Source organism: Camelus bactrianus, chromosome 12 (genome assembly GCF_048773025.1).
Source record: "Camelus bactrianus isolate YW-2024 breed Bactrian camel chromosome 12, ASM4877302v1, whole genome shotgun sequence".
Lineage (NCBI taxonomy): Eukaryota > Metazoa > Chordata > Mammalia > Artiodactyla > Camelidae > Camelus > Camelus bactrianus.
The window spans coordinates 63,076,832-63,094,186 of NC_133550.1; the positions used below are offsets into that span (position 1 = coordinate 63,076,832).

At 42.1% G+C, this 17,355-nt stretch overlaps 1 protein-coding gene across 8 annotated transcripts in view; it reads left to right on the forward strand.

Moving 5' to 3' along the window:
* The window catches only part of TNRC6B (trinucleotide repeat containing adaptor 6B), a 225,200-nt gene that overhangs the window by 154,872 nt on the left and 52,973 nt on the right, over positions 1 to 17,355 (forward strand). For all 8 annotated transcript variants that reach the window (XM_074375586.1, XM_074375585.1, XM_074375589.1 and 5 more), the window contains 3 exons: positions 4,268 to 4,289; positions 11,583 to 11,924; positions 14,127 to 16,475. In XM_074375586.1, coding sequence (XP_074231687.1) covers positions 4,268 to 4,289; positions 11,583 to 11,924; positions 14,127 to 16,475 — 2,713 coding nt within the window. The remainder of the gene's footprint in view (positions 1 to 4,267; positions 4,290 to 11,582; positions 11,925 to 14,126; positions 16,476 to 17,355) is intronic.

Below are 17,355 nucleotides of genomic sequence, written 5' to 3' on the forward strand. Positions count from 1 at the left end.
AAAATGGCCATCATTAAAAGTCTGCAAATAATGCTAGAGAGGATGTGGAGAAAAGAAAACCCTCCTACACTGTTGGTGGGAATGTAGTTTGGTGCAACCACTATGGAAACAGTAGGGATATTCCTTAAAAAACTGAAAATTGAATTACCATACAGTCCAGCAATCCCACTCCTGGACATTTATCCAGGGGAAACTAATTCGACAAGATGCATGCACCTCAGTGTTCATAGCACCACTATATGAAATAGCCAAGACACGGAAGCATCCCAAGTGTCTATCGACAGATGACTGGATAAAGAAGATGTGGTATATATACACAGTTGAATACTACTCAGCCATAAAAAAGAATGAAATAATGCCATTTGCAGCAACATGGGTGGACCTTGAAGTTACCATACTAAGTGAAGTAAGTCAGGTAGACAAATATCGTGTAATACCACTTATATGTAGAGTCTAAAAAAAAGTGATACAAATGAATTTATTTGCAAAACAGAAACTGACTCACAGACATAGAAAACAAACTTCCGGTTACCAAAGGGGAAAGGGGCTGGGGAGGGATAAGTTAGGAGTTTGAGGTTAGAAGATGCAAACTACTATATATAAAATAGGTAAACAACACAGTCCTACTGTATAGCACAGGGAACTATATTCAATATCTTATAATAAACTATAGTAGAAAAGAATATGAAAAAGAATATATATATGTATTTTGCTATACACCAGAAACCAGCACAACATTGTAAATCAACTATACTTCTATTAAAAAAAAAAAAAAAGAAATAGATCATTCAGAAGTGCCAGCATAAAAAACAATAGTGAAAATATTTTCTGAATTGGATTGCATATGATCCTGCCACGTCAAACATGTGAAATGTAATTTATCTTTTCTTCAAGGCTTAATTGAAAGTCTTAATTAAAAATTACTGTTTGGTGTTATAATAGACTACTGTGCTCTTCAAAGTTTTGTCTGCTTTTAATTCTGTTTCTCTTTCTATTAATAGTGGTGTGCTCACCGTCACATCTTCATGCTGTCAGGGTACCTGCTTCTAATGTGTTGCTTCTAATCTGAGCTTGTTGGAATTCTCTAATGACAGTAAAGAGTCGGAATAAAAATGTCAGATAATGACCCGGAGGCTTTTTTTATACTTGCCTTTGTGTACACAGCCACATTCCACGTCACTGAGGTTATTATATGCAGGTCCACCAGCTGTAGGGTGTCAGGGTGTTGCCCCTGTACCTGCACACACTGACCTTCTACAGGAGTGATGGGAGGGCGACCCTCAGTGAAGGCTTTCTTTCCTTTAGGGCATTCACATTCCATCTACTAAATCGGTACAAAAATTGGGTTTTGCAGTCTGTGGGAATACATGGTTGATGAGCTGGACACTGGGGAGCTTAAGCAAAGACTAGTAACAAGAAGATGCCAAATGGGGTGATTATTTTAGGCAACATACAGTCCATCTTCATTCTCCACATAGATGTTCTTTAACCTGGAATGTCAGTACTAGAAGTGATTAATAAAATGTGCATTTGTAAAGTTTTGCTGTGGATCCCACTAATAGCAAAATTATTTAAAATAAAAGGTGGTGTTTATTCAAGAGTAAATTGGCATTATTTATGCAGAGAATTTCATTCATACAGCTGAACAGTCTCCCTTGTACTTGCATCTGCGTTAGGAACTGGTTAAGGAGTTATGGCAAAGAGGAAAATCACTGTAAATGAAATTTCAAATGGTTAATAATAAACAATAAAAATTCAATCATTTTTGTTCAAAAATGTTCTAAATTAGCTGATACAGGATCTAGGCTGACACATGGCCTTTGATTTTTTTTTTTATCATAGTGAACCATTGTGTGATTTCAGAATTAGATTCTGATTTAGCAGTTTTAAGAAGAGAGCACAAAGCTCACCATGTGACTGTCTTAGTGGTTTCCAACCTCACTGTAGAGACAACCCCTTAACCAGGAGGCAGAAAATGTGCTATGATGCAAAGAACTGTCAAGAATGTGCCAGAGGTTCTGTTATGGGGTCATTCATTCAGTCAGCAAACATGTGTAGTGCCTCTTCTTAGTGCTTCCACATCTTTCTCACAACCTATCCCATTGCTTTATAATCATCTCTTCGTGTTTGTCTTCCGCATTAGACTGGCTCTGAGTTTCTCAAGGTTTTATTCATATTTGTATTTCCAGTAACTAGGACAGTGCCTGGTGCCGAAGCGTTACTCAGAAAACATTTGTTTAATAAGTGAATGGTCAGGAGTGAGTGCTGACAATGTAATTTTCTTTCTTAAAGATTTGACTTTTATTTAAAGCCACATTAAATTATTCCTGCATAGAAATTAAGCATAAGCTTCTTTTCCATTGTGCTTGGTGATTATGGCCATTTGCTCTTCCTCAAGCCATCACTGAGTAAATACTGTGTTGGATTTCCACTCATGAGAGAGGTGTCAAAGAAGGATTTCATTGACATTCATTAGGCTGATGCTGCTAGAGGATCATTGTTAGCGTTGGCAGAGCACATGCTCTTTACCGTCGGGGGGCAGCTCCCTTACCAGAACCGACATTCTAAGACACGTTTGACTTTAGTTGAATTTGTCGCTTACAGCTGGGGAAGGCATTGACTTCCAAGTGGCATTCTAAGAAATATTTATAGTGGTAGAAACTTTAAATTGTCTTAAGGAATTGGTATGCAGATACAAATCAACTCATTCTTGGATAAATGGGCTTATAGAAAAATTATACAGTAGAATTGAGCTTTGTAACAGTTAGTACTGGGGAACACATTCATTTTAAGAGGCTGCCTACCACAAATTCAGTACAGCAGAATTAGCTTGTCTTTGAATGCAAGAATGTAAGAAACACTATAGGAGGTCATACAAGTAGATGGTTGAACTCAGTGGTGTGCTGGAATCCATTGTGCTGTGGGCTGTCTAGCAACAGGACTTGCCTTCCAAAGATGAGTGTGTTTTCATGAACACCCATAGCAGTAACTCAGTATGATTACCAGTCACAAATAATCAAACCCCTCTTTTCTATATGAATTCTTTTTATTACAAGAATTGGAGAACCAATATAAAAATGTTTTTTTTTGGAAGCTTAACTAATAGTTGGGCAAAGGGGGTCAAAATAACCCATGATCTCAATAATGTGATATAACCCCTGTTGGAATTCTGGTGCATTGCCTTTGGAATGTTTTTCTTGTTCATGACCTTTTGTGGTTATGTTTTAATGTTACAGGGCATGTATAATTAGGCGCCCTCGTCTATTTTCCTCTCTTAAGAGCAGAAGCAGTTTTCCATGTGGCTCCTAATCATCATTTCCACTCTCTCCCCAAACCTGTTATTATATTCAGCATGTCCAATCTTTTAGGTTAATCACTTCCAGAGATGTATTAGTTACTGTATAAAGAAATACCTTCAACAAAGCAATCTTTATTTGTTCAAAATTTACATATTTCAGTCTTACTACTGTATTTCATGCTATTTTACGTAAACTTTGATAGTGATAGCAAACAGTTCTCAAGCATTAGTATGAGATATCTGATTTAATCCTTATAATAATCCTTTGCAGGGAGATACTGTTATTATCTCCATTCAACAGATAAATAGAAAACTGAGATCACATAGCCAGGAAGTGGCATGGCTTGGTTTTGAATCCTTTTCTCCTACTGTGACCCCTGATGCCTCTGGGCTTGGACCCTTAAACTCTTGCTTTCTAGATTTGAAATCAAGTGTTTGAGTCCATACTCATTGGAGATTCTGTTTCTTTCTATGGTTAATTTTGCATCTGGGCCACATCCATTTGCTTTTCTCATTCTAGCAGTCAAAATGGGAAATGGGGGGTGGGGGACTCAGTGGTAGAGTGCATGACTAGCATGCGTGAGTTCCTGGGTTCAATCCCCAGTACCTCTACTAATAAACAAACAAACAAACCAACCTAATTATCCTCCCCCAAACGTTTAAAAAAAAACCACTCTCTTAAAAAAGGGAAACAGCATTCCCAGTATAAGGACTTTATCATTTAATGAAGGTGGAATGCTTCTTGTCATAATTTTTAGAATTCTTCATAATGATGTTCATGTAATTTATAGCTAGACATATGCCCATTGTCTTTAGAAGGATGTCTGAACGGACTTTTTCTGAATTTTAACTATAGCTTTGTATCTGACTGCTTGGATTATGCTTATCAGAATTAAAGTAGTCTTACAATAACAGTACTGACTTAGAAAGCAAGTCTCACTTACTTATGCCTGTTAATTTATTTTACAGGTCACGGAACAAAAAACCAAAGGTAAGACTTTTTTTTTCCTTTTGAGATTTATACTCTTGCATTTAGATTTTACACTCTTGCTGACTCAGCCTCCAGTCCACTTGATAGGTGAGAGTGGGTGTAGAGTAATTAGAGTTGTTTATTTGCAAACACTGAAGAGCAGTAACAACAAATTAAAAGTACTTATACTAGTGTTTCTAGTTGGCCTTACTTTTTTTTTTTTTTTTTTAAAGAGGAAAAGAGATTAGACAGAGTAATAACTTGTTTTGAGAGTAAAGAGGTCATGATTTTGAACTGAATCTTTTCAGGATTTTTCTTAGAACAATAACAAAAACAGAGCACTAGTTCCTATTTTACAGATGGGAACTGCAGAGGATTGTTGACCACCTTGACCTGTAACAGGTATTGAGCCTGAAAATGAGTGTTACATTTAGGACAGTCACCCCATCTTCTGAGCTCTAGAGCCTGGAATATGCTTTTCAAAAAGATAATGCACTTTAACTCTTACAAAATAGTGCTGTGTTGTAAACAGAAGCAGGTGTCCCAGAGGTCATTCCCAACCGCTAATGGTCTGTGTGCTTTCAGTTCTTTCTCTTTTGTTAATTTTGATTATGCAGTCTTGTCTGGTGATGATCACACTTTGGTCAGTTCCCCTTTAGAATAGGAGACTTATTTCCTTGGGTTTCTAGCTCCTTATCCTGCCCACTTAAATATGTTGTCCTCAGCTAGCATAGGCACTAGAATCATATGCATAGACTTGTCAAAACACACAAGCCCAGTTCTCCTCCCAAACCTTTGCAGTCCCAGGCCACAGCCCTAGCAGATGTATTTATGCAAGCTCTGCAGGTGACCATAGTGTATGGCCCAGGTGGAGAACCACCACCCCAGATGAAGGTAGTCCAGTGTGACTGCAATAAGTTGGGGGAAGATGAGGGTCATGGAGAGACCAGAGAGACCAAGGTTTGATGAGAGGTTCTCAAAGAACTGGTTTCTTCATTGTTTTGTTGGACCACCAGGTCAAAGCATGTCACATGGTGGTAGAGGACTAATAAAGACAGTACTAGTTTCTTAGGAAACTTAGTTATGGAAAACAAATTCTCAGATGAGTAGACATTAGTATATTTCTATCCAAAAGGCATTTCAAGGGAGAATATAGTCTGGGACTTTGTAGTGATATATAAAATAAACTGAGAGAAATTATTGTTAGTTATAATTATTTTAATTAGTTAGAATAGTGTCCTCCCCTTGCACTGTCAGCCAGTTCTTAACCCAGAAGTAGACATTATTTTGGAAGTACACCTGTAAATTATTTGTTTGAAATATAAATTATACTTTATTGATAGTGGTATAGTGTCCATATTTTCTAAACCAACATACTGTCTAGGAAAGGATTTTGGCACATAAGTATATTTATAGGACTTTTTGATTATTTATGAGGACAACAGATGAGAAAATTGGCATTTTCCTGAAAAATCCAGACTCTGTGGTTGCTGGAACATGGTGATTGGGTTCCTAGGCATGGCCACAATTCTTAGTGCTCATGAAGCCAAATGCCAGTTGAGCTGTGGAAACAAGCTGCTCTGTATGTTAAGTGATGTTTCTATTGGAAAACTGAAAACCTGTTAGGTTTTTCTTTCTTTCTTTTTTTATTTGTACAAGGTCTGTTCTCAGAATCACATTCCTCTTTCCTCTTCCAAAGTCTAAAAAATTAAACTTTATTTTTTACTTACTATCAAAGTTTCCCTCCATTTAGGGTCCTTCTCATACCTACCAAAAAATGGAGTACAGTTTCCCTACCTCCCCATCCCACCCTCCCTTCAAAAATTAAATTAAAATAATCCTGAAGTAAACTGAGAGCCTGTTTTGTATCTCATAAGGGATTTAATTGATAGAACCAGGGAGTAAAAATAAAAATTATCCCTGAGATGTGTTAGACCATAAATAGAGGGAGGTCCTGATTTTTCTACTTCTTTAAAAATCCTGTTTTACAGCCACATCTTAATCTTTGTTCCCAAGAGCCTACCTGGGTACCTAGCCCAGTCTTGTCTTTCCTCAGCTGATGTTTCTGGGTCCTGTTCCTCTTCCTCTTCCCAAGACGGTGCCTTCCCCCAGGCAGTCTTCCCTTAACTCTGAATCTACCACTCTTTCCCCAACAGACTTTTTGAGAAAAAAAGACTGTTGATGCCAAGTCTCTGGTTGTACAGAGGACTGAAGTAAGATTTGTCCATATTTCAGATAAAAGGTAGATTCAGTGTATGTTCTTTATCTTCCATCATTTTTTTTTTAACAGGTGAGAATTTTGGAGAGATTAGGGCAGGGATTTCAAGTGGAGGTTGTATAAAGACATGGGCTGGAGGTGGGCCCGCTGCTTAGGTAACAAATACTAAAAGGCACTTAATGGAGAAGCTGGTCTCCATTGGATATTGGTCTTGGAATTAGAAAAATTTGTTGGATTGATCCCAGATTTAACAGGGCTGAAGGATAAGATTAGGATTAGAAAGATAGACTATGTGATGGAAGAGTCTGGATAGAACCATTTAGCATTGTTAAAAAAGATGTTAGGTGGCAGTTGGCTTAATGGAAGTTACCAGTATAAAATGACTGGTTTATGGAAACTAATATGACCTTAAGCTACATTACTAGAAACACAGTGTCTGGGCAGGAATTTGCAGTTCCTGTAATGGGTACCACTCTAGGAAAAGGAACAGAGATCAACCACTGTGGGGCATGTGGAGTTTGGGCCAGTTTGGTCAAGGAATTTGAACCTGTCACCTCTGAGAGAGTTAAATACTGAGGGGGTGTTTAACCCCCAACAAAAGGCTCCCCATGTGAAGAAGCTCAGGTAACTATCTTCAGAGATTTGAAGGCCCTGGTCCTGACACTTAGCACTTCCTTGGTAAATGTCTGTTGGTGAGTCAAAGCAACAGGAAAAAGCTTCCAGCTCAGTGTAAGTTAAAATTTTTGGATATTGCTGTCCAGTAATTCATAGCCTTTACCAGACTGGGACGCAGCAGAGAAACAACCCTTCCCATCAGCATACCTGGGGTGATGGACCGCTGTAGTGCACAGCCCAGAAGGCATATTACAGTGCATGCATCGTGGTGGTTGGAATAACTTTGGATCTACTCTAATTTATTAATATTTGAGGTGGGCCAAGTAAATAATTTATAGACTAACCTACTTGCAGTATCCTTCAAACCTTGTAGAGGCACTTGTGTGTTCTAACACTGTGGTGGGAGCCATTTGTTCAGGTATGGAACTTGCTGCCCCCTACAGAGTAAATGAATGTGAGGTGACGTGTAGCCCAGATAGCTGGGCACAAAATCATCTGAACGGGAAATAGCGAGGAATTGAACCCAGTTAGGAGCCGTGGTGCTAAAGAGGAAGGAGTGAATTAGAAAGATGCTCGGGATAATGGTGTGTGTGGGGGGGAAGGGTGAAATCTGAGACACCTGTCAGGTTTCCGACTTGAGCAGCAGGTTGGGTGATGCCTCCATTCCTTGAGCTAGGAGACAGTACGTTGGGGCACAGGGGAACAGGTTTGAAGGTGAAGGCGAGGAGATCCGAATTGGAGACAGTGATTTGGGAAACATTTGCACTTAAGTGATAGTTAAAGCCTGAACTTGGGAGAGTTTTATTCAAGTAACTTAAATGTGAGAAGGGCTTACGCCCCACTTTCACTTTCAGATTTCTAAAAAAAGATACAACTCATGGCCAAATTCAGCTACTATTTTGCAACTCCAGTTAAGGAGATGGTCAGAAGCAGGGGTTGCCAACTGTGACCCTGCAGTCAGATCTGACTGTTTTTTACTTCCCATGAGCTAAGGATATTTTTATATTGTTGAATGATGGGAAAAAAATAAAAGAACAGTATTTTATGACAATGAAAATGATAAGAAATTCATATCTCAGTGTCGTCAATAACGTTCTGTGGGAACACAGCCACAATCATTCATTTATGCATTGTCCGTGGCTGCTTTCTCCTGCAAGCGCACTGTTGAGTCCTTACAGCAGACTGTGTGGCGGGCAAAGCCTAAAATATTTACTGTCTAGCCCTCTACAGAACAACGTTTGCTGACCTCTGATCAAGAGTAGAGAAGCCCCCAGAAGAAGGGAGAAAGGAAGAACCGAAGAGCTCTCTTGGCGGGTCTCTCAAAACCAGAGGGACGGGGTGGCCGGTAGTGTCAGGAGCTGCAGGAAAGTCAGAGAAGAAAAGGTCCAGCAAGTGCCCATTAGACTGGCAATGAAATCACTAGTGATTTAGTGAGGAGAGAAGCTTCAGGGAGATGTTCCAGGCAAAGGCCAGTGTGCATGGAGCGTGAAGAGTGAATGGAAGGTAAAGAAATGGAGCTGAGCTTAGAGGTTACTGAGCAGTGTTGATTGTACGTGGGCCTCTCTGTGCCGTCATCTTTGAGATTCTTTTGTACTGCGCTGTAGCTGATTATTACACCAAGAAACTTGTCAGTCTAAAATAAGGTCTTTTATAGGGCCTGTTTGTGTTTTAACTACTACTTTTAAAGACATTTCTAGAAGGGTTTTTCTTTTTTTAATATTTGGTACCATCAAGGTGTTTAAGGAATATAGTAGTTTGTATTAGTCACGCCTATATCAGAATTTTCTTAAAGACTACTTTTATCTGAAAAAGCATCTTACTGAAGTTTTTTTGGAAATAGAGGCAATAGAAGCTCAGACTGTAAGGTGAGAATGGTATAAAATAATGACAACAGGGAAGGGGAAAAGATGCATTTATTAGAGTAAGTAAATGGTTTTTGGTCGTAAATGAATGGGCATTAGAAAATTGGATACCCAGCATTTTTCGCAATGTCTTTATTTCTCTTTGATGCAGAGTTCATCTTTAAGCCACAGGCTTTTTTCTGGAAAATAAAAAACTCTGACCTTATTTTGAGCAGCTCATCTTAAGAAATATTTGTACCACAAGCTACAAATCATTAAGCTTCAGAAGGGAAAACAGAGGGCCTGGAAAGTAATTCAGACTTAATTATAATTTCTCTCTCCTCTGTTACCGTCCAACGTTCTAGAGCATGGCATGGTACATACACTGATTCCCATGTCTTAAGTTGGACTTCAGGAAGCAGATTGGATTGGGCATCCTGCCTGACAGCTGCCTTGCTCTCCAGTTAGTGTCTAGATTTGCGATTGCCTTTTAAATACTTAAAATTATTGAATTTACAGACAGGTGTTAAAAAAAAATGGAGAAAGAATTCATTCAACTCCTGAAGCAGTTTGCTCATAACACGTACTGCATGGCGGCTTTTTCTGACTGTGTCCTAGAGCTTTGAATGAATAGTGACCCAGGCTAGAGCACCGAGTTGCAAGGAGAGTGGTTAAGAGGTGGTCCCATCTTATAATGACTTTATTATTTATGATCCATTCTCCCTCTGATGTGATGGTGGGAAAATGCCCTGAGGAGCTTTTGCAGAATCTTGCACCATATATGATACTCACCAGATTTCTTTGTGCTATGAATGTTGTAAAGTTAGTCAAACTGATGTTCAGATCTCAACCCTGTAGGGTGTTCTTACCGTGTCTTATTCTGTTTTAGGGAAATCAGTCAAGGCATGTAACAAACCTGGTTAACTTGCATGAAGATTCTAGCTCTTTTACAGAAGGGCAGTCTCACAGAAGCATAGTTCTCTTTATCTTAAAAACTAGTTGGAAGACTCCTCCCAGCCTTTGTCGGCTTCATAATAAGAGGAAAGGGGATTGGGAAAAATGCCATGTGCTGCGGAATCGTCCAGGCACAGATAGAAAATGAATCTTTAAAGAATTCATCTTTAGTCATTCATTTATCAGTTACTTATCCATTGGCTATTGTAGGTCATGCCAAAGGTACTATATCAATAATGTTAGACAATGACCAATTTATTTTAAAATATATGTTTATTCTGCTCATCAGACTGTGGATCCTCTGACCTCCCTTCCTTTCTGGGAGGCCCAGTCCTAACTCATGATTGACTAAGGTTAGACCCAGGGGTTACCTTGAAGTTACTTCAGGCTCCTGCTCTTTTTTCCTGTTACTCTCAGTACTCACCAGTGTCCATAGATTGGGCCCCTGATTTCTGATGACGTATCTCTCTCCTCAGTTCAGCAAGCAACCTGCTGGCCCAGCATCATGTCAGCATTAAGAGCGGTACTGCCACCAGAGCTGGCCTACACGCTACTCTGGGTGTCAGGGACTTTGGCCTCAGAATCATCTGAATTACTAGGTTCAGTGATAGTTCCTGTAATACTGCCAGCCTCTATTTGCCAGGTAGATTTGCTTGGAAAGGGTGGCAGTCTTTTGGTAGGATGAAGCAAAGGAGGTACCAACCCAGAAGAACATTCTCTGTAGGGTCGAGGGGAAAGTCAAAGGGCACTTTAACTGTGGGTATGGGTCTCACATGTTCCCATACTTCCTGTTTGCCACTTTTAAAGTAAGATAAAATATCAGTTATTTAAGTAAATAGAGAAAGTGTCTACATTTTGAAATTTTTATTTCAAATGAAGAGTTGGAAAAAACATAAGGTACACTTGAAAACAAATCTTTTTGGACAAAAGAAAAAAGATTTATAGCATTTCTAATATTTACACAGAGTGCCAAGCAAGAGTCTTTGAGCTCAGGTGGCTGTAGAAACCAAAACCAAGTTGTTTTTGTGATTCTCTAGGCCTGGGATTCCCTGTAGGGGTCTACTCTGTGCCAGGCACTAAGAAAAAAAGATGAAAGATAAGTTCCTGCCATTGCAGGACTTATGGCCTGGTGGGGAGAAGGGTCTGTAAGTGGAGAATTGCAATATAACTTGGTTAATTCAGTGGTAGAGATGGACAGCATGATCCAGGAGCACAACTGAGGGGTGCTTAGCATACCTAGTCCAGGGATGTCAGGAAAAGTTTCTCACAGGTAGATCTTTAAGAATGTGGATGAAGGGGAAGGGCCCTTGGGCTGAGAGCCTTGACTCTTTACTAGGGATCTTGCCTGGGGTCCATAGACATCCTTAGACCTGCTAGGCAGCCCTTCAGGGAGGTCCACCATTGATTTAGGGGAGTGAATGGTGGTTGATTCCCTCTCCTCCTTAGTTAATGGAATGTAATTCCACGATATAGCAGTCTTTGAATCCTTGTCACCATCACTCCTTGCCCCTTCCCCGCCTTCAATAAACTGAAGATGGTGGGGAATCTGGAAAGACCGTGTCCCTTCAGGATAAGAGAAAACAAGAATTGTCTTAATGGATTTGGTCTCATGTAAGTTTTCTTAAAAATAATCTTTAGAAAAATGCATTTGATTTTAAAGGCTCTTTCCCCATCTCTCTCTTTCAGTGCCCGAAGTGACGAAACCAAGTTTAAGCCAACCAACGGCCGCCAGCCCAATTGGCAGCTCTCCATCGCCACCAGTCAATGGTGGCAACAATGCCAAAAGGGTGGCAGTGCCGAACGGACAACCGCCAAGCGCCGCCCGCTACATGCCTCGGGAGGTGCCGCCGCGATTCCGTTGCCAGCAGGACCACAAAGTGTTACTAAAACGTGGGCAGCCCCCTCCACCGTCCTGCATGCTCCTCGGGGGTGGGGCAGGGCCTCCTCCCTCCACAGCACCTGGAGCAAACCCAAACAACGCACAAGTGACAGGAACGCTGCTGCAGAGTGAGAGTGGGACTGCACCAGGTGAGCAACCGTGTCGGTGAACTGAATTCACAGCAGCTTTAGAGAGGGAGCACCTCATCCTTACTGCCCGTGCAAAGTCCGCGGGAGCTGTTACTTCCATGGACTATCAGAGTTATTCAAAAGATGGGGGAGGGTCCCAGGATGAATGTGTACCAGCATTTCTCCTGTGAAGCTGAGCCTTAGTGTGTGCCCTTGGCCCGAGAGGGTAATGTTGCTGCTCTTTGTCATCACTCTTCGGGGCCTTTTTTCCTTCTCAGACAAGAGCATTACAGTTCGCACCTCCGTGGCTCCAGCTGTCACCACTGGTGTGCGCCCAGGGTATGATTGGAAGTGGGGCTAGTGCACAGGCTTGTTCTGAATCTTAGATGCCCACGTTTCTGTTCCCAGAACGCAGGGAGTATAGACAGAATGGTCTCTTAGATTATAATGTGGAATCTTGGGAGGATACCAAATAATACCATTCTGTAGTCTTTTATTAGATTTTTAAAATCAGTATTTCTTAAGAGACCCCTGAATTTTGAGCTTTGTTAAAAACTATTTGTAGATATAAGGGATCTTTAGCTGAGGGGTTTTCCTGGAAGTTTTGCGAGAACTTCTAAGCAATGCCCCCCACCCCTTTTTAAAAAGCTTATTAACAGATTTCCACTTATCCTTAAAATGTTTTTTGAGGCTATATTAAAATTCAGAGCTTGAAGACTATCAAGCCTTGGCAAGGACAGTGAATTGGTGGTTGTTAACGATAGGATGCTTCATTCTAGTTCTGAGTTTGAACATACAGTGGCCTAGAAAATTCTGTTACCGTCTTGGGTGCAAAGTGAAGATGGAAAGAAAGCTGGTGGTGACCCAGGCTTCATATGGGATAAGCCCTGTTCATGAGGCTTCTTGTGGCTGGCAGGCCAGACGCAAAGCGGGCAGGGAAAGGCCTTCTGGCCCTTCCTTCCTGGCCCCTTGTAACCAGCTGCAAAGGGAAATATGAGGGGGGCGGTTGTGTTGGGCATTTTGGCAGCTGAGTCTAGCCAGGCCTAGACGTAGATGTGGGTCCAGTGTGAGTCAGTCTCTTGTTTACATTCTTAAAAACCAATAGGCTCCTAATCTCAAGAGTTTGAGATTCTCTGCTTCCTTACTTTTATATGGCTCTGTGTAGGAATTTTATCAACTTCATATTGATTTAAAGCTATTTGGTGAAAGGAACTAAAGTAAGTATAGATGAAATTATTGGGTTAAAAACAGGTCATTTTCCCCCCCACCAAATGTAGTAAATTCCATCAAAGTATGTGCTGAGGAAGACTGACTTACCAGATTAAGCTCCTTGGGCACACAGACTGATTCATGTTTGTCTGCCCCTGGCATCTGGCTGGTGGGCATTCATCATTCAGCAGATGCTCACTGAGCAGCCGTGCATTGGCCACCATGAGAATTCAAATGTTAGCAGGATAGGGTCTCTGCCTGAAAGGTGCTAATGTTGGTGACGGAACATGTGAACACAATACACTGAGCAAAATGGCCCTAAACAGGGAAAGGTTATTTTCAGGTGATAAGCTCAAAAAAACTTCCGAGGAGAAATGGCACTTGAACTGGGCCCAGAAGGATGGGTGAATTTCAGTGTGTGAATTCAGAAGGAAAAAAACAGTAGGTGCCAACGTGGAATGGTGCCAGGCTGCGAAGGCACAATTTGTGGGATGTAGACATCTTCAAAGAAAGTAGTGGAAGATGAGACTAGAAAAGTCATTTGGTCCCAGATTGTGGAGCATCTTGATCAAACTTCAGGCCAAAGAGTTTAGCTTCCTTCTTGTGCATAAGAAACTGTCCGTTGCTTTCCATACAGCAGTGATACAATCAGAGGTGTGCTTTAGAAAAATTACTCCAGCCAGGAGTGTGTAGAGTGGATTGGAGATGTGAAGCAAGTGCAAGGTGTTACTGCTTTGTCTCAAGATCCAGGAAGGCCCTTCTCTGTCAATAAGAATGGCAAGGGGATAACTCTGAGAGGTGCTGTGGGGGTAGATTTAGCAAATACACCAACCAGGCAAAATAAAAAGAAGATATGACTAAGATGGGAGTGATGCCAAGATTAACCAAGGCTGGCAGCTGTAGAGAACTAGTTTGTGGGGAAATGGGATGAGCTCTCTTAGGGGCAGTTTGAGCTCGAGGTGTAAATAGATGATGCACGTGCAGCTGTGACTGATAAGACAATCTCTTTCTCAGAGTCAACTCTTGGAGGTGCTGCTGCTTCAAATTATGCAAATTCCACTTGGGGCCCGGGAGCCTCCTCCAACAACGGCGCCTCCCCCAACCCAATTCACATCTGGGACAAGGTGATTGTAGACGGGTCTGACATGGAAGAGTGGCCTTGTATTGCCAGCAAAGACACTGAGTCTTCTTCCGAAAACACCACCGATAACAACAGTGCCTCGAACCCTGGCTCTGAGAAGAGCACTCTGCCAGGAAGCACCACTAGTAACAAAGGAAAAGGGAGCCAGTGCCAGTCTGCGAGTTCCGGGAACGAATGTAATCTTGGGGTCTGGAAGTCTGACCCTAAGGCTAAATCTGTTCAATCTTCCAACTCTACTACAGAGAGCAACAATGGACTAGGAAATTGGAGGAATGTGAGTGGTCAGGATAGAATTGGACCTGGCTCTGGCTTCAGCAACTTTAACCCAAATAGTAACCCATCTGCCTGGCCAGCACTGGTCCAAGAAGGAAATTCTAGGAAAGGGGCATTGGAAACAGATACTAGTAATCCCAGTGCACAGGTTAGCACAGTAGGTCAGGCATCCAGGGAACAGCAGTCAAAGATGGAAAATGCGGGTGTTAATTTTGTTGTCTCTGGCAGAGAACAGGCTCAAATTCATAACACTGATGGACCAAAAAATGGAAACACTAACTCCTTGAACTTAAGTTCACCAAACCCCATGGAGAATAAGGGAATGCCCTTTGGAATGGGCTTGGGGAACGCCTCCAGGAGCACTGATGCCCCTTCACAAAGCACTGGAGATCGAAAGACTGGGAGTGTTGGATCTTGGGGTGCAGCTAGGGGGCCTTCTGGAACTGACACAGCCTCTGGACAAAGCAATTCTGGAAACAATGGGAACAATGGAAAGGATAGAGAGGACTCCTGGAAAGGAGCTTCTGTTCAGAAATCAACTGGGTCAAAAAATGACTCTTGGGACAACAGTAACAGGTCTACGGGTGGGTCCTGGAACTTTGGCCCTCAGGACTCTAATGACAACAAATGGGGTGAAGGGAACAAAATGACATCTGGGGTCTCTCAGGGAGAATGGAAACAGCCGACTGGGTCTGATGAGTTGAAAATTGGAGAATGGAGTGGTCCAAACCAACCAAATTCTAGCACTGGAGCATGGGACAATCAAAAGGGCCACCCCCTCCCTGAAAACCAAGGCAATGCCCAGGCTCCCTGTTGGGGAAGATCTTCCAGCTCCACAGGAAGTGAAGTTGGAGGTCAAAGCACTGGAAGCAACCACAAAGCAGGAAGTAGCGACAGTCATAATTCTGGCCGTCGGTCGTACAGGCCCACACATCCTGATTGTCAGGCTGTCTTGCAGACTCTTTTGAGCCGAACTGATTTGGACCCCAGGGTGCTCTCAAACACTGGCTGGGGCCAAACTCAAATTAAGCAGGACACGGTGTGGGATATTGAAGAGGTGCCAAGGCCTGAGGGGAAATCTGACAAAGGAACTGAGGGGTGGGAGAGCGCTGCCACACAGACCAAGAACTCAGGGGGCTGGGGAGATGCACCCAGCCAAAGCAATCAAATGAAGTCTGGATGGGGGGAGCTCTCAGCCTCTACAGAGTGGAAAGACCCCAAGAACACAGGAGGCTGGAATGACTATAAGAACAACAACTCTTCCAACTGGGGAGGAGGACGACCAGATGAAAAGACATCTTCCTCTTGGAATGAGAATTCCAGCAAAGATCAGGGGTGGGGAGGTGGACGCCAGCCCAATCAAGGATGGACTTCTGGAAAGAATGGTTGGGGAGAGGAGGTTGATCAAGCGAAGAACAGCAATTGGGAAAGTTCTGCAAGTAAACCTGTGTCTGGGTGGGGTGAAGGAGGGCAGAATGAAATCGGAACTTGGGGGAACGGCGGTAGTGCCAGCCTGGCTTCAAAAGGCGGGTGGGAAGATTGCAAAAGGTCTCCGGCATGGACTGAGACAGGCAGACAGCCCAACTCCTGGAATAAACAGCACCAACAGCAGCAGCAGCCACAGCAGCCACCGCCACCACAGCCAGAGGCTTCTGGTTCATGGGGAGGCCCAGCCCCACCACCTCCAGGCAATGGACGACCTTCCAATTCCAGCTGGAGTAGCGGGCCGCAGCCAGTAACCCCTAAGGATGAGGAACCCAGTGGTTGGGAAGAGCCATCCCCACAGTCAATTAGTCGGAAAATGGACATTGATGATGGCACTTCAGCGTGGGGAGACCCTAACAGTTACAACTACAAGAATGTGAATCTGTGGGATAAGAATTCCCAAGGGGGCCCAGCACCTCGGGAACCCAACCTGCCTACCCCGATGACCGGGAAGTCAGCATCAGGTAGGCAATGGCTTTTTCTCACAGGTTTTGATGAAGAAAAGAAATCCTAAACCAAGGCATCTTAATTAAGCTGCATTTATTCCACTTAGCTTTGTTCTGGGAATCTTTCCTACATTAACTCTATACTGGTGTTAACAGAAGCTCTCCTTATATAAAGTGGTAGTGATAACAGATGCTGGTAGTACATTTTAATGTTCATTCTTGGCAAAAGGAAGACATGGCATCCCTGGGTTAGTCTCCCAAAATTTTTTTTTTTTGGTAATTGTATTGGTGTGCAGAATCCAAAAGACTTATATCTGCTTAAACAAGCTATGCTCTAGATTTAAAAATAAAGAATTAAAATAGTAGCAGAAATAGACTTGTTTCCATTCTGGTTTTGCCTGTGGACACATTCTCTGTTTCTCTTTCCCCAGCGATGGGAAGTGTTCTGTGTTGTTCTTGCAGAGAAGTTCTTGCACTATCAGAAAATGCTGTAGTTACCTGGGATCTGGAGGGTTTCCGTTACTTTCCAGATGATTTTTAACAATTACTTCGTTACGTGGAGATTGTTACCTCATGATCATTGGTTGTCCAGAATTAAGTGTTCTTCCTGCCTTATTCAAATAGGAAACATCACACCTAGTAAATTAAAAGTAATGCTGGTAATCATTCTTAGTTTGGCATTGTCACCCTGAATGCCCCCCACATAGTTCAACACATTGAGGGGATGTTCAGGTGTGTGGTTTTTTAGTTAATATTAATCATAATATTCAATTTTCCACTCCCCAAAGTAGGTCTAGTGTTCAGTGGATCCAGGTATGACCATTCAGAAAATGATGACTTTTAACTCACTCTTTTAAAAAAATATTGAAAAGAATGAGGAAGGAATTGAAGATTGCTC